This window comes from Pseudopipra pipra, chromosome 21, assembly GCF_036250125.1.
Source record: "Pseudopipra pipra isolate bDixPip1 chromosome 21, bDixPip1.hap1, whole genome shotgun sequence".
NCBI lineage: Eukaryota > Metazoa > Chordata > Aves > Passeriformes > Pipridae > Pseudopipra > Pseudopipra pipra.
The window spans coordinates 2064727-2088472 of record NC_087569.1 but is presented as its reverse complement, the minus strand read 5'-3'; the positions used below and the strand labels follow the sequence as shown (position 1 = coordinate 2088472).

At 49.0% G+C, this 23746-nt stretch overlaps 2 protein-coding genes across 2 annotated transcripts in view; both read right to left on the bottom strand.

The window, feature by feature from the left end:
- The window catches only part of AUTS2 (activator of transcription and developmental regulator AUTS2), a 1122443-nt gene that overhangs the window by 210458 nt on the left and 888239 nt on the right, over positions 1–23746 (bottom strand). The gene's annotated exons all lie outside the window — the stretch shown is intronic.
- The window catches only part of GALNT17 (polypeptide N-acetylgalactosaminyltransferase 17), a 217753-nt gene that overhangs the window by 148088 nt on the left and 45919 nt on the right, over positions 1–23746 (bottom strand). Inside the window, exon 2 of the mRNA XM_064677617.1 lies at positions 9896–10079. Within this exon, the coding sequence (XP_064533687.1) occupies positions 9896–10079 (184 nt within the window). The remainder of the gene's footprint in view (positions 1–9895; positions 10080–23746) is intronic.

The window sequence follows — 23746 nt, the reverse complement described above, 5'->3', positions numbered from 1 at the left end:
ATACCAAACAAGGTCCATTCGTGCTCTCCTCCAAAATAAAGCTTCCCCAGGAAAGGAACTGATCTCCACTTGGCTTTTGTAAAGATTGTGAACAAGCTGGAAAGAAAGCAAGTGCTCAGACTGCTATTCATGCTGCCACTTCCTAATCATGCTCCATTCATTAATTGCTTATTATAGCTTGGATTTTGCTGATTCCGTTGCACATGTCTTCTTGCAGAAGGGACTGTCATTAAATATTAAACCAATTGTGTCTACTCTATGAAGTATAGGGAAAATCAAACCATTTTCTGTGACCCAAGCATCTTAAAACACCTACTGCTGTCTGGTACAGCTCAGTGTTCAGAGGATCAGAACAGTTTTTTTGACCCTTAAAGCCTTGAAACTCCCCACATTTCCCCAGGAAACTCAATTTTAAAGCACCTACTTTATTTCCAGTAATTCTTTTTCAGAAATGTGCTTTATTTTAGAATGAGGGTATCAAAAATAGGCAGTGCAATTTTGGGGTCACACAGACATTTCTAAAGGCACATTACTTGGCAAGCTCTAACCAGAAATTACCTACGAAGTTTTAAAAGGAGAATGTAGAGAACAGCGTTTATTTTTGTGAGAGGCTCTTGTGATAAAGTTCTTGGGTAGATCTAAGGCAGATAAAAGCCAGAGCAATTACAAATGTCACATCCCCTCAGCCATGTGAGGGTGACACTCATGTACACGAGCTGAAAGAAGAGGAAGAAGAGACACTGGGATTTCCTCAGCCTCAGATTTACCAAAATGTGGGGACAATGGGGAGGAGAAGATGGGGAAATTCAGTAATGGACTCTCAAGCTGTTCCAAAGAGTTCAGGCTTTGAAAGGAGCCACGGGTTGCAGGACACTCTCACCCCTCACCCGGGCCATCCGTCTTTGTGTCCTTCCCAGGACAACCCTGTGCCCTGGAGAGTCCCCACAGCACTGCCCTGGGGGCTGGAAATCTCACTAAAGGACTTCAGGACCAACACTGTTCAGACACCAGTGTTGGACTCACCTCCTGCCTGGTTTGGCTGGGAATGTGTTGTTTTATCCCAGGATGTGCTGAGCTGGAAGGGACCCCCAAGGACCATCCAGTCCAACCCTGAGCCCTGCACAGGCCCAGCCCCAAGAGTCACCCCCTGTGCCCCAGAGGATCAGCCAAACCCTCCCTGAGCTCTGGCAGCCTTGGGGCTGTGCCCACTGCCCTGGGGAGCCTGGGCAGTGCCCAACCAGCCTCTGGGGGAAGAACCTTTGCCTGAGATCCAACCTGAGCCTGCCCTGACACAGCTCCAGCCATTCCCTGGCTGCTGTCCCTGGTCCCCCCAGAGCAGAGCTCAGTCCCTGCCCCTCCTCTGCCCCTGCCCAGGACGTTGGAGCTCCTGTGGCAACAGAAAAGCTCTGAAGCAACTCAGGGAAGCAGCACAAACACACAGGCTTTGATTTCTTTGGAAACCAACTGAAGAGAAGTGTATCCAAAGCTTAAATTGGCTCGTTTATTTCCATAAGCACAGTTTAGTCACGAGCATTGATGATAACACAGGTATTTCTCAGCGCTGGAGTTCGGAGGAGCACAAAAGCAAGTTGTTAAATTACACTAATCCCATCCTCTGCCAAAGTGATCATTTAATACTTCTGTTTACATTAGCAAATGTTTTATAGCACACTCCTCTGATACAAGTCTTCCCTGAAGCATCATGTTCTGAACTTACAAGAATAGGTAATAACTCTGGAGTCTGGAAGAGAGAATTGACAATTAGTGGAACATGTTGCAGAAAAAAACTCGGTGCTGTGTCTATAAATCCATGGTCACAGTGTTTCCAGATGACACTGTGCAGCATAATGACAGTAAGAGAGTCTCCAAACAGCCACTAAACAAACTGGAATTACCTTCCCCAAAGCACTTTCTTACCAACTGAGTTTAAAGAAGATATTGGGCCTTCTAAGCACTGAAGGTTTCTGACACTTCTGACTGCACACACAGAATGTGCTTCAGTGAGCTCTGCTTCAAAAGGAAATGAAAGGTAAATCTGTCCTGTGTCCCTACCTAAATCCACAACAGACACAAAACAGAAAGCCTTAAACTTTTCCACAGGGAGTCTGACACATCCAGTTCTAGTGGGATTTTCACAGCTCCCTGGAGCCAAACCCAGCTGCCTCATGTCCAAGGCACCTCCAACAGGTCACAGGAGCAGCCTTAAAAATAATCAGTAAATATAAAGCACTGCTGGAAAAGTGTGTCTTTGGAGTCTGTACTTGCCCAATTTTCAAGCAAAAGCAGGATCTCCATACACTCAGATGGGTTTGCACCAAAGAATAAAGATCAATACCCGTGTTTATTCAGCAGCATGATGGTTTGTATTAGTGCTGGAAAAGCAGTGGAGCAGTAAAGAGGCTTTTTCCTCTCTGCAAATCATTGGAAAGGCACCAGAAGCTGCAGCCTCACCCCTGGAGAGGTTCCAGGCACCAGCAGCACCTGCACTCACAGCTCAGCAGCTCTGCAGAGCTCCAGGGCCTCGAGGAGGCAGGAGAAACAAAACCCAACCTGTTTGAGGTCTGAAGCTGGGTTTGCTTTACCTCCTACCCCTGGGATCTTCAGAGCAGAGGGGGGACAGCTCTGCCACAGGCTCAAGAGTTCCTTTGGAGAGCACCAGGACCTCACAGTGGTCTGAAGCTTCTTCATGAGGGGCAGCACCCCAGGGAATGGCTGGAGCTGTGTCAGGGCAGGCTCAGGTTGGATCCCAGGAAAAGATTCTTCCCCCAGAGGCTGGTTGGGCACTGCCCAGGCTCCCCAGGGCAGTGGGCACAGCCCCAAGGCTGCCAGAGCTCAGGGAGGGTTTGGACAATGCTCTCTGGGATTGTTGGGGTGTCTGTGCAGGGCCAGGAGCTGGGCTGGATGATTTTGCCCCTCACTTCAAGAGAGACACTGAGGGGCTGGAGCGTGTGCAGGGAAGGGAATGCAGCTGGGGAAGGGGCTGGAGCAGCAGGAGCAGCTGAGGGAGCTGGGGGGGCTCAGCCTGGAGAAAAGGAGGCTCAGGGGGGACCTTCTGGCTCTGCAACCCCCTGACAGGAGGGGGGAGCCGGGGGGGGTCGGGCTCTGCTCCCAGGGAACAAGGGACAGGAGGAGAGGGAACGGCCTCAGGCTGTGCCAGGGGAGGCTCAGGTTGGACATCAGGAGGAATTTCTCCATGGAAAGGGTGGTCAGGCACTGGCAGGGGCTGCCCAGGGAGGTTTGGAGTCCCCATCCCTGGAGGTGTCCAAGGAAGGACTGGCTGTGGCACTCAGTGCTCTGGGCTGGGGGACAAGGTGGGCATCAGGCACAGGGTGGACTCCATGGGCTGGGAGGTCTTTTCCAACCTCAGTGACTCTGTGACTCTCTCTTTGGGGGTCCGTTCCAGCTCAGGAAGTTCCTGTGCTGCCTGGCAGAACAAAAATCCCTGGAGCCATACAGGGATGGGACAGATTGGACAGGATGGCACCCACGGACAGAAAATATCCAGTAACTTGTCTCTGGACTGCAAAACTCACCTGGTTTTGGTGAGCCCTGTTCTGAGGCAGTTCCTTTATGCTTTGTCACTGATACTCACTGCTTGATTTCTTTACTTGCTCTCCCAGAAAATTTTCAGGTGGCTTCTTTCCAAGCACTGGAAAATATTACTTTTCCTTTTTTTACGGCTGAAACTATAAAAAGCCAAGGGCAGGAGCGTTTTTCATGCAATGCTGGATCAGACCCACAACTATCTATTAGGAGAGGAGACACACAACTAGTTCTGAGTTTCTCCTAGAGATGTAAGTACCTTTTAATATACTCCCACGTGTGATTCAAAGAGAATTTCACGTCTGAAACAGTCATGGCTTTTTCCTTCTTACGATCTCTTGATTCCTTACTAGATTTTCCTTCAGTTATTTGATGAAGAAAAAGCACTACATCTTGCCTCCCTCTTCATTTTTATTGTTTGTGTGTGGGATTGAAACAAAACAAAAGACTCTTGGCAAAAGGTAAAATAATGTATTGTAGTAACATATTGTGCATGCAAGAGACAAAGAGCTCTTTTGACCTCCTCTGTTTGCAATAAGGAGCAATCACAACAAATAAACAGCCACGAAACTCTATTTCCAAGCAAATATCACCCTCATAATTCAAGTAGTTTGTTTTTGTCTTCTGAAGTGCTGTCCTTCTTCTCAGACTCATTTCATCAAGCCTGGCTAAACACCCCGGGGGCAGGACAGGACTCAGGAACTGGCACATCACAAATGTGCCACTCAGGAACGTGCCAGCTCCTAAAGACCTGAGGATACCATCAGTAAAGAGCCCCCTCACATCTTATTTGCACATCTCAGCCACATCTACCAAACCCCACGTGCTCCTTTGGGCAGGGAGGGAAAGGCAAAAGGCATTTTGCTTCAAGTAAAGCTTAAAGGAGGTGGTGTAACCTCAATTTTGGGGAAGAAATGAGACACTAAGACCAGTGTGAAGGCAGGTGTGGTCTCATGGCCCTCCAGGCCCATCCTCCTGGATGGTCCTGATGTGTCTAAGTCATGTTCATGACTTTCCAAATGTGTATTCTGTTTGAATTATAAAGCCAAAATGGAATTCTTTGGCCCTGCAACATCCCAGTAAGCTCAGGGTAGGCTGAGACCCAAAGGCATGAGGGCAAGAGGCTCTCCAGGGGTGGGAGAGACCCCAAAGGGAGCAGGGCCTCCCTCCACCCACAAATGTTGCAGCATCCAGCACTGACATACTGAGAGCCCACAAAGGGCACACACAGACCAATTTAAATAAAAATTAAATCAAGGCTTGATTTAGTTTCTTTAAGTTAAAGTATCAAAAAACTACCCAAATTCTACCCAGAAGCTAAAACTCTCCATCTTTTGCACCACATCCCAAAGAAAGACTTCCAAGACTTGCTGCTACATGAGCTCTCTGGTAATAAAACCAGCTCAAGCCAGATGGTGCTAAAAAGCCCAACTGCTCCCAGGCTCCCAGAGAAGGCTCCTGTGGAAATAAATGGGTGATTCAGTCACTTGAGAGTAATGGCTCTGACTCAACCCCCAAACACACCACCAGGAAAAATTGAAATCAAGGCTGTGATATGAAGCTGTTCCATCTTTAGCAGTGGCTGCAGGTGATGGTAGAGCTCTGCCCAGGTCATGCTCCAAGGCCTCGTGGTCCCTGTGGTAACACAAACCAGGGGAATGCTGGAAAAAGCAAATCAAGCTCCCAACACAACTTCAAAGTTTTTCTGTCACAGAATCCCAGAATGGTTTGGTTTGGAAGGGACATAAAAGCTCATTCTGTCCCACCCCCTGCCCTGGGCAGGGACACCTTCCACTAGCCCAAGTTGCTCCAACCTGGCCTTGGACACTTCCAGGGATGGGGCAGCCACAGCTTCTCTGGGCAACCTGTGCCAGGGCCTCCCCACCCTCCCAGGGAAGAATTTCCTCCTGATATCCAACCTAACCCACTATCTATCAGTTTGTAGCCATTCCCCTTGTCCTGTCCCTCCATCCCTTGTCCCCAGTCCCTCTCCAGCTCTCCTGGAGCCCCTTTAGGCCCTGGAAGGGGCTCTCAGCTCTCCCTGGAGCCTTCTCTTCTCCAGGGGAACCCCCCAGCTCTCCCAGCCTGTCCCAGAGCAGAGGGGCTCCAGTCCCCCGAGCAGCTCCGTGGCCTCCTCTGGAATTGCTCCATGTCCTTCCTGTGCTGGTAGCCCAGAGTGCTCCGGAAGGGAATGAAACCCTTTGCTTACCTATCAGGGGAAGAAGAAATCCAATCTAACCCTGCCCTCTGTCATTTTTAAGCCATTCCCCTCCATCCTGTCACTTTTCCAAAGCCCCTTTCCATGCCCTGGACCCCCAGGCAGGCAGGAGGAAGGGGCAGTGTGTCCTGCTGGGAAGCCCTCAAGTCATCTGAAAAAAAATCAAGCTGGGGAAGTTCCTTATCACTTCCCCCATCCTTCCTCTTCACTTGAAAATCCTGAGGCATCCCTGCACGAGAGCAGCTGTCAAGAGATTTGCAGCAGCAGGAATTTGTCATCCTCACCCAGTGATCCAATAGTCCCAACAATCGTGGGTATTATTTTACTTAACTCTACTCCTTAATCCCATAATGCCATAAAATACCACTGAATCAGAGCTTAGCAGGATTCCAGAAAGGAAGAGACTTTTAAAGAGATAATGAGAACTCCACTTTTATATTAGAGAGGATTGAAAGGAGAGAAAAGAGGAGGCAGAACAGACCAGATGGGCAGATTACTTCATAGTTTTCCTTAATATGATTTCTTCAACCTGAAGCATCTGGTAATTCCACTATCAGAGATTAGATGCTGGATAAGATGGACAGGCAGACTGATCCAACAAAGCAATTTTTATTTTCCTGCTGCACACAGGAGAGGTTCCCATTAAATCATATATCACAGAATAAAAGAGAGGTACAGAAAATTTGGTAGCAAAGCAGGGAATGTTCCAGTCCCTGGGATCCCATATAAATATGCTTCACTTCCAATATAGAAAACAACACATCTTCCTAAATCCCCCCATCCTCCACGGGCAGGAAATGCTGGGAGTGGATCAACAATAAAACTCACAGATCAGCCTTGTCCTTCACAGGTTTTTGCAGAAAATTGAAGAAAAGCTCTCCAGCTCAGTTTTTTTGAGATGTGTGTAGAAGTCCTGCAGCCTGCAGGCAGCACCTTGGCTACTTCCAATCTGGAAGCCATAATTGTTTTCCAGAACAGGCAGGAATCTCATCTTAAAGGCAAAAAACCCAATCAGACAAGTTAGAAATGTGTTGCCTGTGCCTGTCTCATTATGCCACTGTTTTGTAGCAAGTTCTGAAATAAAGTCCCTTGCACCAAAACATCAGTCCTGCCTTATTTTAGCTAAAGGAGGAGCTTTCTTGGCCATCCAAAATGTGACACGTTCTGTGATTCACTCTCCAAGCACCTTGCAATGCTCACCCAACACAACCTTTGCTGCTCAGCACAAGGTCAGGCCCAGGAACATCAATATTAATAAGCTCCAGACTAAGGTCTGCCAGGCCCAGCTCCCTGATGGCACCAGCAGCACACATTATTCCATGTACCCATACTGTCAGCAGCACTTTTTTGGGAATCAGTGCAGTGCAACACCCAATCCTGTTTCAGTGGTGACCAGCAGGGCACAGTTTCAACCTCCCAGCTCAGGGGAGCAGCCTCAGCTTTTAGGAAAGGAAAAGGAAATCTCTTGCCCTGCATTTTACAACCGAAGCCAAAATGATAACCCAAACTACCAAAAAGGGACACCACAGTTCCTCAGATCAGGGCAAACAAGGCAAATTCCACCCCCCTACTCTTGCTGCTGGGGAAGATCTTGCCTTCTCCTAAGCCCCATCCTGTACCCAGCACCTCTGGGACCATTTTCTCCAGGGAAAATCAGCTCCCTCCTTTCCACTGGGCAGGGACAGAATCCCCTCAGCTGGGAGTGGTGCTGCCTCCTCATCCCCAAGCCCTGCCTGCAAACCACCCTGAGCAGGGACACCCGAACCTCTGAACCCTCAGGGACGGGGCTGAATTTCCCCTGAACTCTCCTCCCTCTGCCTTCCTTTGGCCACAGGCACAAAGGGGGAGCAGGAGGAGGACTCACAGTGACCCTTGACCACGTTAATCTTTCTTTAAAAAGAGAGAAGATGGAGAGCAAAGGATGTGAGAGCAGCAGCCACTGCCAGGCCCAGTCCCAGTCCATCAGCTTTCCAGTTCTTTCCTTGAACCAAACAGGCTTCATTATTATATTTAAAACTAACATGCTTTGTAATTCTTATCAGCTGGAAGGTTCTCTACAGTTTTTCCCCCACTAATGCTGCAATTTCAAAGCCATTTAGGCTAATTTCCTTTGACTGGAATCTATTTTAATCAGAGCCCAGGATACTTGACTTAAATGGTTTGTGTTCAACCCTTCATAAAATCAGCCATAAAGCTGCAGGCACGAAGTACTGAGAGGAGCCTGGAGCCAGAGGCAGGAAAAGCTGAAACTTTTCAAATCCTCCAGCAAACTCCAGTCTATTTCATACCAGATCAACTGTTCTCTTGCATTACCAAGACAATTGATCCCCAAAATTAAAAAAAAAGCAACAAAGAAAACACCCTCCTGAAGTTCTTACATAGATAAAAGTTATGCAGCTGCAGTCAGTGCCACAAATTCTCTCCAGAGGATCAGCCCAGCTCCAAAATGAAGCATTTCTAAGGAATTGCTGTGCCTGCTCTGTCCTCTCCACCGCTCTCCCGTGAAATGATAGATAGTGGCACCGAGGGAAAATACAATGCCAGCCTAAAAATGTCAGAATGGATCCTTTTCTTCCCCCAAAATCTGAAAAAAAACCCCGCATTACTTCTCAAATTAATTCTCAGGAAGTAATGCTGAAGTCAGAGTTCTGGATGAGAAATGGAAATAAGCAGCTCAGCCTCAGGTAACAGCTTGAGGAGGTCCCGCTCCAAGGATTTGCATTGTAGTGGGATTTGCATCTCGTGGAGCCAAAGGTGCAATTTGTAGCTGCAATTCAGTTTGTCCTGAACCACCCCAGCAAAACTGCAGCCTGGGCCTCCTCTCCTTGGAAAACTCAGCCGAGGATTTGAGTTGTCAGTGGTTGACAGCCCTGGAAACTCGGAGTGGCTGCTTGAAATTCCTGCAGCATTTGGGGAAGGGAAGGAACAAAAGCTCTCCCAGCCTGAACAATTTGCTGGAGCCAGGGAGCTGCAGGATTTTTAATGCAGATGCCAAGCAACAGCTTTGTCACTGCCCCCACGACACAGGCACTGGACAAGTATCTTCCAGCATCTAAATCTCTCCCAGCTCCTTTTTTTATCAGGGATTTCACTCCAGGCCTGGACAAATTGACACTTTGCTATTTTGAGGAACTCTCCACCAGCCATATCTAAAATTAACCTTCACAAAGATAAACTCACAGCGTGTCTTTTCTCACACCCTGAGGGAAATGGTGTGTCACCTCTTTTTAGTCTGTTCTTCTGTGGTGCTTGGCAGGTAAACGTCACCATCACCTTTAAAGATCATTCTGGCAAAAAACTAGAGGAAGGATGTTGCCACCCGAGCAACTCCCTTCAAAGGCCCATTTCTCCAGCAGGAGATCCCACAGTGTCCCAGGAGAAGCCCAAGGGCAGCCCCAGAGCCCTGGAGGTCCTGCAGGAATGTGAAGGAGCTGATAAGGGAGAGAGAGGGAAAGTCTTTGCACACATTTACAGGGCAATAAACACCAAGGTCAATAGCTCAGGGAACAGCCCTTGGCTGGTGAAAGCTGCTGTGAGACTCTGATGGCACCACTCCCACCCAAAGTCAGGGACTGCTTTAGGAAAACAGAGAGAAGAGTGGGAAGAAAATCACTTTTTTCCCCTGATAAATCATCTTAATGAATTATGTCACTCTCTACAGCTACTTGGAGCCAGGTGGAGATCAGCTTCCTCTCCCAGGGAACAAGTGACAGGACAAGAGGGAACGGCCTCAAGCTGTGCCAGGAAGGTTCAGGTTCGATACTGAGAAAACATCTTCACTAAAAGAGTGTCCAGCCCTGGCACAGCTGCCCAGGGCAGTGGGGGAGTCACCAGCCCTGGAAGTGTTCCAAAAGCACGTGGATGTGGCACTTGGAGTTCTGGTTTAGTTGTGAACACCCTGGTGTCGGGTTTGCAGTTGGACTCAATCTTAGAGGGCTTTCCCAACCTTAGTGATTTTGTGATTCCCTGATCTCGGTTTCAGTCAAACTACCCCAGTTGCTCATTCCTGAGCAGGACCCTGTGAACAATAATGAGGGAAAAGCTAAGAGTCCCAAACCAGAGCATGGAAACCACCAGCATTCCTGTGGTGCCACCCAAACCCGAGCACTCCCTCACGGAGCAACAGGGACTTACTTGGTCGGCCGATAATCCGGGATGGAACGATCCAGAGAGATTTTCTCACTGAGGTAGGAGTTGTAGCCATATTTCTCATGGGGTCCCTTTGCCTTCTCCTCCTCCTCAGGGGACAGGGTGGCTGGCAGGCCACCCTTCCCACGCCCCCCATAGCCTTCGATGAGACCGAGTGACTTGGACAGACCTCGAGAGAAAACAAAGACCACCAGCACTGTTAAAATCCATCTCCGTTCTTTCCAGCCATCAAAGACATTCAAATACTCCAAAAATCCAAGGTTGGTTTGTTGAAAACATTCCAAATTCTAGTTCTCTGGCCCAGTGCTGGAACAAAACTGCCTCAAGTCTTGAAAGTCCTCCTGGCTCAGGCACGCTGTTCCTGACAGCTCCACCACTGGCATCCGAGTGATAACCTGTCCCAGGGATCTCTGTATTTATTTAGTTGTTAGGGAGGTTATTTAGGCCTCCTTCCCACTCTCAGAGAGGTAATTACACAGAAGGTTAGGTGTCCCCAGGAGAAGGAGAGGTTGAACACAGAGTAAGAATAAAACAGGGTTGGTTAACTGCCAAGTGAATGAGTTTTTGCTCGGTGTGAGCAGGGAACAGCATACAAATGCTACGGATTTAAAAACAATTTCCCCCTCAAAGCTTTCTTATCTTTTAAAGTACAGCATTCCCAGACCTTTATCAAGGGGAATTATTTATTTATATCTGCAGAGCTGAGGGAAATAGGCAAAGATCAAAACATAAAGAGCTCTGTGCATGATTTGGTGCTGACTGTGGGTAGCCAAGTTCAAGCTCATGTTATTATTTATTAGACAGGATACCTGGAATTTTAATATTTTTCATTTGCAGAGACTCTTTTTGTCAGAAACCTAAAAATAATGTTGGATTTGTTTGGTTTGCCTTTTTGTTTGTTTTTTTTTAATTAAAGACACCAGGGTAAATTCTCCTTTGTTTCAGTGGCAGAGCAGGACAGATTTTGTCACCTCTGTTGCTTTTGAAGGGACAATAACCTTGAGGTTGTGCACAGGGTTTCAGGATGAGCTTGGTCCAGCTCCCAGACCTCCCATGGACCTCCTCTGCCCTGGAGAAAACACTCCTGCCTCCCCACAAGACACAGATTTAAACACATTTTTCCCTCAGAAGTAGCATAGAGAGGCAGAAAGAAAATCACCTGGGAATGTAAATCACAGTTGGAAGCAGGGGTTGAATTATCATTGAATTATTATTAGTATTGCCATTCCTGTTATTGCTGTTATTCCTATTATTCCTTCTGACAAGGAACCTCTGCACAACCTTCCCTGCTCCATCAGACTGCTGGAGTCCCTCTGACCACACTTGATTAGATTTTATCCCAGGATAATCACAACAGATCAACTGCCAGGAGCCACAGGCTGTGACACAGGGATGGATGACACATCCCAGCTGCCTTTTTCCATCTCGAGGCTCAGAAGAGCCGGAGGAGCCGGTCAAGAAGATGGGAAAGGGGACACTTTGTGGCCTGCAGAAGGTCAGGAGATCACTCTGTGAACTTCCCAACCCCACCCAGGGGACACAGCCTGGTTATGGAGGGAAGAGACACCAATTTCATTTTACGCACAGACCGCGGCAGAGTTAAACAGTATTTTTAAAAAAATATATTGTCACAGAGACAATTCTTCTCAAACTATCTGTTTCTTCCTCAAAATCTGATCTTTCTGCCCAAACACATTTCCTCAGAGTACCCCAGGTCTTGCCCAGTTCATCAGCTGAGGGATTTACCACTCTAACAGACACACTCTAACAAAAACTCAGTTTATCTTTTCAATTCCTTCTTCTACACATTCCCCATGAAACAGTTCCACCAAAATCCATAACAAATTCTTCCTGCCTCTCCAAGGACTGGAAGACTGAGCTGTGAAGCCCTTCCACAGTTCACTTCCACTACAGGAACCCTCAGCATCCACCAGTTTGCTTTTAAAGCTTCATTTTGCTTTTCTTGATCCATTTTAACACATTTCTCACTCCCCCAGTGCTCTTGCTCTTGGTGCTTTGAATCTGGAAGGGCAGTGGGGACTTTCTGAGGTGGGCAAGGCCTGGCAGAGGCTCTGTGGGTGAAGGACCTCGGTGCTGGGCAGTGGCACCTGGGGCTCCCCCTCAGTGGGATATCAGAACCCAAACATCACAGCACTGTGGCTCTGTTTAAAGCAGGTTTTAAAAACACAATCTGGGTTATTATCAAGAGATTAAAATCTGAGTTTAACTCAGACATTGAAGGCAGAGCTCCACACTTGCAGTCAGCAGGGACAGACTCATCCCTGCCAGGCTGATCCATCCACCACAAGCTCTGTCAGCCTCCCTCTCAGTCTCTTATCTCTGTCCAGTCCAAGGGAATTGAGTTCCCAGCTCCAGCACCTCAGGGAAGTACCTGGAATTCCAGGTGAGGGATCCCCGCTCAGTGTTCCAAATCCCAACAACCTCTGAGGCCACAGCAGCCTTTCCACAATGGTGCAGCTGAGCTGGTCTTTGCAGCAGCAGGAGAGGCCTGGAGCAAGGACATCTTTGCCAAGGAATTCTGCAGGCTGGGTGTTCCCTCCAGCCAAACCTTCAATCCACCAGCAGCGCCGACTGGGAGGGGGGGTGGGAGCTGCTGGACAGCACCAGGACACCTTTACTTGGCCTTCTGTGGTTCTCTAACACAACAAAGATACCCCAGGGGATGGTGCATTCTCTGTCTCTCCCAAGGTGCAGTCAAGGCATGGGCAGAGCCCACACAGACCCCTCTGTGCTCCCGTGCTTGGGAGGAGGCTCTGCTGTGACACTGCAGAACGAGGGACCTGGTGAAATGAAGCCTCTCTTGAGGAACCAGAGAGAGGCCAAGACATGATTTATATCCACCAGGTCTGACTGACAAACCTATAATGCCATTAACTGCTTTATTCCATGACCACAGTCATGACAACTGGACACACACACATCCCAGCACACACTTCTCTCTCCTCACTGAGCACATTCCCTTATTTCTGCATGTTCTGTCCTTCTACTGCTCTCAGGAAGTGCAGATAAATCCAAGTCATTTAACCAAGGGAGTCAATCAAGGTGATCCATCTGTATGTGCTGGGCAGGACACTGCTGTGATCCATCCCCTGCCTTCCAGGAGAGCAGCCAGGATATCCCACAACCTCCAAGGGAGAGTCATGGAGATGAATATTCCCAGGTGTGATGTGACAGGGAGGATCTCCCTGTCTGTCTCTGTGCTGGTTGAACATTTCTTCCCCCAGCCTGGGCTGTCAGGAGGGCTCAGCCCTGAGTGGGGATGTCACGTTGGTGTGCAAGAGTCGAGGAATGTTTGGCAAGAAAGGTAATTCATGTCCAAACAGAAGAGGAAGAAATTCGTTTCCAGCTGGCTGGAAAGGTGCCTCAGGAGAGGCAGGACTGGAAACAAATGGTTCCAGCAGATCCTTGTCCAGTCAATCCTTTCACTGGTTTTTATTCACCACATTTTTGGGCTGCACAAAGGGCACCTTTCTGTGAGCTCGAGGTGCTTTTGCTGTAACTTCAGAAGTTCCCCTCAGCCCAGCCCATGTGGCTGCTTCAGCCAGGCAGGAACAAGGGAAAGCTCCTCACAGGGAGCTCCCAGGGCTTTACATCAACCCACATTTCATGTCCGAATCCCAGAATATTCCCAGTTGGAGGGGACCCGCAAGGATGATCGAGTCCAGCTCTTCCATGACTGGCCCATACAGGGATCAGACCCACAACCCTGGTGCTATCAGCACCATGCTCTGACCAACTGAGCTAATTTTGGGAGCACAGAGACACCCACACACTTCCCAGGCCTAAGTGAGGGCTCACTAAGGGCTCCCCTGATCTCCAGTGACCTTTTCCAGTCCCTGCTGACACCCCTGTCCCTGCAGCAGGACCCCAAGGTGTCAGGGAGCTACAGCCTGCAGGCTTTGGGAGGTGGCACAGAGACCTTCTGCCATTTCCTGCCTGCCCTTCACAGCCTGCATGGAAACATCACAGGACAAGGGAGCTCTCCCTGTGTCCCAACAGCAAAATGCTGCCAATGGAGGAGTTGGTGCCTCTGGAGCCGCAGGAGCAGGAGGGGAACAAACCTCTGAAGGCAGCTGATCCCCACACAACTGCCCAGGGCTGGTTTCCAGCACAGCCTTCTGCTGTGGCCTCCTACCAACATGTGCTTCCCTTGGAAAACCGTCAGCCCTTTGCCAAACTTCCTCTTGAGGGGCACAGGAGGGGCAGCTCCGACCTGTGTGAGCAGGGACAGCCCCCAGGGAATGGCTGGAGCTGTGTCAGGGCAGGCTCAGGTTGGATCTCAGCCAAAGGTTCTTCCCCCAGAGGCTGGTTGGGCACTGCCCAGGCTCCCCAGGGCAGTGGGCACAGCCCCAAGGCTGCCAGAGCTCAGGGAGGGTTTGGCTGATCCTCTGGGGCACAGGGGGTGACTCTTGGGGCTGGGCCTGTGCAGGGCTGAGGGTTGGACTTCAGGATCCTTGGGGGTCCCTTCCAGCTCAGAGGAGATTCTCTGATCCTGTGATTCTATAAAACTTTTTTAAAATCAGCCTGGAAGGGCCAGAAGTCACACACAGAGACACAAGGAGCAAGAAAGAGCAAGAGCATGATCCTGTCAGCTTGTTTCCTCCAGGAACAGGGCTAATAAGCAACGAGTCAAAACTGCTCCCAATTCACAGAGCGAACCCTTCATCATTCTGGGCAGGCACCAAAGCAGAAGTGCTGAACCACTGCCAGAAAGTCTCTCCTGATGTCTGCTCCAGCCCATCTCCAGTGATAAACAGCACTAATCCCCCTCAAAAAGGCTTGATCTTGGGAGACAATTCACTCCCGGGGGAATTCTGCCAGCTCTTGAGGTGGTAACGAGCTGCATCACCATGAGGTGTTCAGGGCAGATCAGAGCTCTGAGCAGCCTCGAGCTTCACTCCTCCCAAAGCCACATTCACCCAAGTTCCTTAAAAACAAAACCAGGGTGTTTTTTTTCAGAATCTCCTAAAAATTCTGAACTTTGCAACAAAAGGAATATATTGCTCTTATACTGCAGGAATAGAAGGACAAAACCCACACCACTTAGAGCTGCCAAGATCTGAGTCCCTTCTCCTGAAATGGCCAGACATGGCATCCCTGGGGACTGGCAAAGAGTTGGTTTTCTTCAAGATGATATAAAAATTTAATCTCTACAGCAAAGTTATTCCTAGACTGAGTACAGTTCTAGTAAATATATTTGTCTCTTCTTAAACTGGTAGTGTATTTCCTGAGGAGACAGGAGTTTTCTAGGATAGAGAAAACCTTTAGTAAAAAATAATGTAATGGGATACCCAGCCTTCATTTCCAAACAGTCTCCTTGGGAGCTGCTGGGGTGGGGGGGGAAAGCATTTTGCTCCATGTCAGCCTGGATGAAGGAAAGCATTAACTCTGATCTAAACCTCAGCTGAGCAAACTTTAAGGTGGCTGGGGAAGAGGGAAGAGGACCTGAAAGTAAAAGGCATCTCTGATAAACAGGGGTGTTGCGCCTTAATGCTGAGGGTGGAAAAGAATATCAGCCTTCCAGTACCATAAAGGGGGTCACAGGAGGGCTGGAGAGGGACTGGGGACAAGGGCTGGAGAGACAGGACAAGGGGAATGGCTACAAACTGAGTGGGTTAGGTTGGATATCAGGAGGAAATTCTCCCCTGTGAGGGAGGGGAGGCCCTGGCACAGGTCACCCAGAGAAGCTGTGGCTGCCCCATCCCTGGGAGTGTCCAAGGCCAGGTTGGAGCAACTTGGGCTAGTGGAAGGTGTCCCTGCCCATGGCAGGGGGTTGGAACAAGATGATCCTTAAGGTCCCTTCCAGCCCAAACCATTCTGTGATTCTAACATAGGAAAGATTTCTGGAAAAGCAAATTTTTCAGCTGCATCTTTCTTTATTTATGTCATCCTGCTGAGAAGTACACACAGCTCAGGTTGAAAGGCACACTCCTACAATAAAGAGGAACAAAAACCCCTCCTCCTCCAGAAGAGATAAATAATACTGAAATGGTCCTGAAAACACGGGAACCATAAAGAGAAAATTACAGGAGATGTCTCTGAAAATTACAGCCCTGATTAAGTTGAGCACTGGGATCTTCCAGCCTGGAGAGCTCTCACAGGGATTTGGGCTCCTGGCCTCTCTCAGCCAGAGGTCTGAAGGCCAACAAGACATTTCTGACTCGGGGAAAAGCCACAGCAATGGGGTAAATGGCCCAATCTGTGCCCGTGTTCCAGCACTCCCAGCGCTTGTGGTGCCTCTGTGGGACCTCCCAGGGGACATGGACAGAGAGGACACAACTGAGAGGCTTTTAGGGCATTTTGTGAGAAACTACAACAGCTACCAAAGGGCAAAATGTCCCAGGTAATGCTGGAAATTATGGAAAACTGCTGGAGTCTGTAGTGTTGTCCTGCTGATCGCTGCACATACAGACTTTAAAGAAGGGCTCATTAAGGATAAGGGTAATTGGCAGATGAACAGGCACCAATTTTCCTTTGCAGCTTTGGTGCAACCTGGGACATGGGATTTTCTCTTTTCTCCCTGTTTTTACACAGTTTTTAGCCAGTCCTTGCTCAGGCCTTTTGTTTATTAGAATAAATAACTCTGACTGTAGGTTACACTACGTAACATGCAACCTGTGGCAATTGTGGAGGGAATACCAAACACAGCTGGCTCTGGGACCTTCCCTGGCACTCACCTCCTTCTCAGAGCATCCTTATCCTCCTGCAGAGGGAACTAAAAGTAGCAGTAAAGGGAGCAGCAGAAAAGAGATGGGGGGAAAAATATATAGTTTTTTAAAATGAGCTTAAGTACCAGAGTCTAGTGAAAAAAACAGTATTCCCCTGAACCCTGCACAGTTTTCTTCAGGGTACATGTAAAGTATATTTTTCCCACTTATCAAAAGCCAGTATATCCCCAAAATGGGATGCTGCAGCACTTCCAACAAATCCCCCTTGCTAAAGGATCAATGTCCTTCCCTTTGGACAGTACTTTTCCAGTGAGCTGTTCTTTAGCATATCAGAACATCTCCTTCAGCTGCAGGGATCCAAGAGCTGCCTGGTGTCCTTCACCATGCAAATGATGTGGTGGTTTACTGCAGAGATTAACATGAACATGGGCACTGGAAAAAGAAAACTTCCAACCTCTGCCTTCACACTGAATGACAAATGTGAGCCCAGAAAAAGGAGCAGGTCCCAGACTTGGCAAGCAGGGATTTTTAGCCAGACACAAACTGAAAATACAGCATATTTTACCTGTAATGCAACATATTGCATCTCTAAGAAAGCTCCTGCCTATGTAAAATGATGTGAATAATTCTCCCTGAAATGAATTTGGCCAACAGAGCATTAAGATTTCACTTAAATAATTGTGACAGGTGGGTGTGAGTGACTAGAACATATTTTCCTGCAGCCAGCCAGGCAAGGACCAAAACAGGATGGGCACATATATTAAATATAATATATTAGATATATTAAAGTGTTCAAGGCCGGGCTGGATGGAGCTCTGAGCATCCTGGTCTGGTGGAAGGTGTCCCTGCCCAGGGCAGGGGGTGGAACAAGCTGAGCTTTAAGGTCCCCTCCAACCCAAAATATTCTGGGATTCTATGATTTAAGGCAGATTAGATGACAATTTGTAGAAGAATGATTTAAGCACAGCTGCATTTACATCTTTATGGGAATGTTTTCCAAGGTTTTTTCCCACCTTGTACTGTGTGGAAAAGGTGGGAGAGCACAGTCACACTGCACAGGGCTTGAAATCTCATTTGAAATATTTAGACATAAATATACATTTATATATATCTACACACGCACATATTCAAAATTGAGGTTTTCTTATCTATATGAAAATGGAGACACAGAGAAATTCCCCTCAGAGCCAGAGGGAGGATCAGCACCTACTGCAAGGACAATAAAGCCATCAGGGGAATGTCAAAGCCAGTCTCACCCTGCTTAGGCCATTACACCACCAAGCTGGGGTTCCAAATGAGAATTTCCCAATCAAGATTTGCCTCTGGCACAAAATAACAGAAATCCTTCAGCTGGCCGAGGCTTTTTAGTTCTGAGGAATAATTTAGTTGATTCGGAAACCTGGGACGAGCAGAAGAGCTTGGACACAGTTCTGTGCTCCGTGAAAGTCTGAAGATATTGGAATCCACCATCCTCCTTCACATTTATAAAATCACTGTTGAAGGAGGAAGGATTTAGCAACAGAGTCACAAATCTGTGGGCTGGGGAAAGCTCTTTGCAGCTCAGCAGGGAGGACAGGCAGTGCCTCCATGGGAGTCTCAGGCAGAGAGATCTTGTTCAGACACAAAAGACAAGCCTGGAGGTGATTTGTATCCCCAGGAAAACCCTGGACACCTGGGAAGCATTCCTGGCAATTTAATAATTAGAGGAATGCTCTTCCCTGGTGGGTGCTGGTATCACCACCCAGGAGATGGTGCTGCTGCTGGGGCTGCCCTTCCAAAGGAGAAATTCCAGTCCTGGAGCCCATCACTTACAGGTTTCACAGGATCCCAGGATGTGCTGAGCTGGGAGGGACCCCCAAGGATCATCAGTCCAACCCTCAGCCCTGCACAGGCCCAGCCCCAAGAGTCACCCCCTGTGCCCCAGAGGATCAGCCAAACCCTCCCTGAGCTCTGGCAGCCTTGGGGCTGTGCCCACTGCCCTGGGGAGCCTGGGCAGTGCCCAACCAGCCTCTGGGGGAAGAACCTTTGGCTGAGATCCAACCTGAGCCTGCCCTGACACAGCTCCAGCCATTCCCTGGCTGCTGTCCCTGGTCCCCCCAGAGCAGAGCTCAGTCCCTGCCCCTCCTCTGCCCCTGCCCAGGAAGGTGGAACTGCACTGAGGTCTCCCCTCAGTCTCCTCTGCTCCCAAAATGACCAGTTATTCCCTGCTGCCCTTCACATTCTCCATGGTTTTTAATGGATATGGCTTTCCTGTGCTTTTCCCCCCCTCACTTTGTGCCCCCCTGGGCTGGCACAGGGACCCCTGTGACCAAGGGGCAGCTCCCAGGGCTCTGTGGGATGAAATGTGCTGGAATAAACCACATCATTCCATCAGCAGGTGCAAGACACAGGCCTTGGAAGGAAGGATCTATATTTTGCAGGCACGACACTGATACATCTGAGGCAGTTTCCAAGTCCAAACACACCACCAGCATTGACTCACAGTTCCTGGGAACAGACTGGGATCTGTGAGTGGGGAGGGATGAAGGGGATTTGCAGAAAAGGGAAAGAAAAGAGTATGTTACAGCAATCTCACACTTCATGACACACAAATACAAATTTATATCTCTGAGTAACAGATGGGACCATCATATTCTGGAAATAGCTGTTATTTATTGGAGAGAAGGGAGGAAAAAGAAGCAAAAAGGAGTAGATCACAATGGATAACAAAAAGGAAAATCAGGGTCAAAGCCATCACTAAGATCATTTAGTGAGACAGCTGACTCCAGGCACACCATATCCAGGTTCAAGATGTTGAAGAACTCCAGAGAGCTCACTTTATTAAGCCCTCCTTAAGGGCTGCTTTCAAGGATCCAATCTCCCTGGGATGCAGGCAAAATTATTTCCCTACAGCACACAGAAGGTATTTCCAGGAGCTGGTTACAACAGTCTGAAGCAATCTTCTCACAAGCTTTTCCCTGCTCTTTTATGGTGGCCCAAACCATCACAAAGCACCATCAAGCCCAGGCAGCAACAAGAGAGCAAAGAATACTCTCAGAAAAGGGACATGTAGAGAAGAGCACCCAGCATAGAATCCCAGACTGGTTTGGGTTTAAGGGACCTTAAAAGACCATCCAGTTCCACCTCCTGCCCTGGGCAGGGACACCTTCCACTAGCCCAGGTTGCTCCAAGCCTCATCCAACCTGGCCTTGGACACTTCCAGGGATCCAGGGGCAGCCACAGCTTCTCTGCCCAACCTGTGCCAGGGCCTCCCCAACACAACCAGCTACCAAATCTAATGAGAGAGAGAAGGGGTGCCCAGCAGAGCAGAGCAGGTTCTCCCCCAGCACAGCATCCTGGACAGCAGCTCGATTCCAAGACAACACAACTAGAGCTGCATGGCTTAAGTCCACCTTCCTGGTGAGACCCTCTGGCATCAGCACTCTGGGTTCAGTTCATTTTTGGGGCCCTTTATCTCCATCACTGGTCACTTCAGCAGCTGCAGCCAAAATGCTCCACAGGCTTCTCCCTCCAGGCCTGTTTGGGCATTTCCCCCTCTTAAGAGCAGACTAGAACCCTACAGAGCAGACCAGCACCAGGTGAGCAGGGCTGGCTGCTCCACTCCCAGCCATAAATCTGGGAGTCACCTGCTGAGGCTCAGGACAAGAGGGGACTCTGGGCACACATCTCTGGATGCTCTGTGAGAGGAGGAGGCTCCGTGCAGGAGGGAATTATCCCAGCCTCTCCTCACAGTGACAGCAGTGAGGTTGAGAAGCCCCACTAAAAAGCTTTATCCAGCAATCCATCTGCTCTGAGGGAGCACAGAAAGATCTAAAAGCTGATGAAGTATCATAAGAGGAGTCTGAATTAGCAGCCTCCCAATGCCATAGAACATAAACCACAGCAGGACTCGACATTACAGATCTGATACTGTTCCAGGAACTTCAGGGATCAATTTAGGGCCTGTCACCATTCAGAAGACAGAAAAGGGCCCTGGTCCACACACCTAATGATGTATTGATTCAGCAAAGCCCTGAGTGCAAGCTCTGCACTTGTTGGGCTTTGTGAAGCACCCAAACTACTCCCAAAGAGGCCTGTGGGATAGCTCAGGACACAGGAGCCCAAGTGAGCAAGGCCAAGGGCAAAGGCAATCCTGCACATTTACAGTGCTCAGCCGTGAGCCCCACAGGGTGACCAGAGGAGCAACTGTGGGCAGCTTTAGTTTTAGAAGGCAGATTGCAATTGAAGCAAGAATTAACTGTCTTGCTCTCCTCTCTGAGCTGCTGGGACATCACTCTGGCAGGACACAGCCTGCCTGCAAGGCTCTCAGAGATGATGGCAGGGCAGCTCCTTGCCCAGAGGAGTTATAGATACCCCATCACTGGAAGCCTTCAGGGTCAGGTTGGATGGGGCTTTGAGAAACCACTGGAAATAGATGATCTTTAAAAGCCCCTTTCAACCCAAACTGTTCCATGACTCTGACCCTGCACTCTCTCCATTTTGAAGCCCAACCCAAGCATCAGAAAATCAGGATAGATCATAACACCTTCTTCAGCACAGGCAGTTTAAGGGGCTCCCAAACTCTTCCATCCTCAGCAGCAAAACATCAGCCCCCTCATTTGTGCTCAGGCACTGATTTGTGGGGCCAAACTGCAAACTATTCATCCCCAGGTAGTCACTCCCACCAGCCACTGCCCAAAACCCACCTCAGACACACCTTTGGTTTGACTTGCATTGCTGCTTTTATCCCCCAGTGTCAAACTGAACTTCCTTGGGTACCACAGTCCATTCCCACCCTCCTCACAACCCTTCTGCTCCCAGGCAAAGCTGCTGGCTTGGACACACCAAAGAGACATCAAACTCCAGTGCCAGCACAGGACCACACAGCCAAAGGTGGGGAAACAAGAATTCCTTAAATCCATCTTGTCCCAAGAGAAACCGTGGCTGGAGTTACCCCCACAGAGGGACAGGGAATGGAACAGAACCACAGGAGCAAATATGGAATCAGGCAAAGAAGAGAACCCACAGAAACACAAGCCAACAGTTTCTAAACCCCATTCAAAGGTTATAAATAATATTTTGCACTTTTATTTTCATGAGGAATCTGTTATTTCCAGGCCGTGCCTCCATAACAAGCTGTTCATGTTTGTGGTTACTTTTAATGCGTGTTCTTGTTTTCCTTCCTGCAAACATTTCCTCTCTCTATAGATTAGTTGGAAAGGAGGGGAAAGCTGCCATTTGGCAAGAAAAGAAATGAAGAAATACCACAGTGTAGTGCAGACATGAACACAAAGCTGGATGCTCCAGTTTGGGTTGAGTTTTGGGGGGGGGTGGCAGGTTCAGCAGCAAAGTGTGTGAGCCCCATGCACGGGGCACCTCCTCCACAGAGCCCTGGGAGCCAGGGAATGGGAGAGGGCAGGGAACCAAACTGCTGGATCAGGCTATAAAACCTGCAGAGGTTGATGAGGCTGACCAAGGAGCTCCCTCCTCCCTCCCTCCTTCCCACTCCTGAGGGGAAGGGAGGAAAACACGGGTGGTGTTTGTGAGCCGTGGCCCCAGGCAGAGCTTCGTGTCATTGAGGCCAAAAAGCTGGACATCAGTGGACATAAAAAGGTGCTGTAAGAAGGGACTGTACCCTGAGACAGGGCACTGCTCAGAGGGGTCCTCACAGTGCTTCCCAGTTTCCCTACAGGGGCCCTTTGATCTGTATTATCCCTCCCTGGACTACTCCTGTGTGTGCTCACTGAGCTATTTTTTAAGACCAACATGTCAGAGAAGGGATGGCATTGCCCAAAATGGGCTTTCCCCAAAAAAGAATGTAACTATGATGTTAATTTGGCAGCAGGAAGAGAAACTCTGAGTTCACAGGTACATCTTCAGCAAGTGTGTACAAGTTTCACCCCCCTAATTGCATTTTACTGAGCTGTGAACTTACTACTTACTTTTCAAGGTCAAGAAAGTCTGTTTTACAGGGCCTTGCCCAGTGCATTTAACTTCTCTGACACCTCTGGGTCTGGCTGTGCTCAGACATTCTCCTCACTCAGTGCCCAGGCCAATTTGTGGCTGGTTTTCGGGTGTGCTCTCAGACACACAGGGCACCCCAGAGAGTCCTTGTGCTCTTCAAACTTCTTCCCATCTGTCTGCTCTTGGCAGACAGGTCGTGGGGGTGACACACCGTGACCTGCAACATCCAGGGCCACCAACAAAGGAGCTCATTTGGCCACCAGAGAGAAAGATTCTCACTGCAGTGCCTTTCTTCTTGTGCACATCTGCTTTCTGCCAACTAACACTCCATCCATGGATCCAAGGCGGGGCAGTAACACATTTGGTTGTAATGAACACAACAGGCACCTCTGGGACAAAAAGCTGGAATTGCTCCAGTGGGACTCAGTGAAGGTGAAGGCAGAGTTTTGTGTAAGTTTAAGCAGTTTGCTACCAAACCCAACCCAAGTGCTGAAGTAAAGCTTGAGCTGAGCTGCTTTGCCATCAGGGCCCCGAGGAAGGAGGGCTGGAGCTTGGTCTCCCCCACCAGTGCACATCTGTGACTGGTTATGCTGTTCAGCACTGGGAACAACCCCTAAGAGGCCCCAGATGTGTGACTGTGAGACTCTGTGTTTCTACAGAGAGCTCCTGATGACAGGCACTAAGTGCTTTAAAGACATAATTAATGCTCAGAGCACTCCTGAGAGGGAGCTAAATATAGGACTTGGGTTTTAAGGTACCTGAGGTAGGACTGTCCTTGTTCTTTTTGTAGAACACTGGGTACAACACAGTGTGTGGTACAACAGGGTCTTGATCCCATTGTAGTTGGTGCTCCAGGAGAACTCAGGAGAAAACACACCTCAGTCAAACACAGAAATAGTTTGTCCAAGGTATCTTAGCCTGGAAGGATCAGTGCTCACAGACAGAATCCGAGCTCTTGGGAATTAGAGAACTTCCTCCCTCCTGAACAACCTGCCAGGGCAGGGTGGTTTCCTCCAGAAGCCTCCCCTCTTGAGTGGCCACACCAAGTGACAGGTGACACCTGAGCCCTGACCTCAAGGGGCTGTTCTTTGACTCTGAGAGCCAACCTGGCTGGTCTTGGGACCAGGCCAATCCAGAGGCCTCAACCACTACAACACTTGACACAATCCTGTTTTTAGCAAAAGAGGAGTGTCTGGAGCCTCTT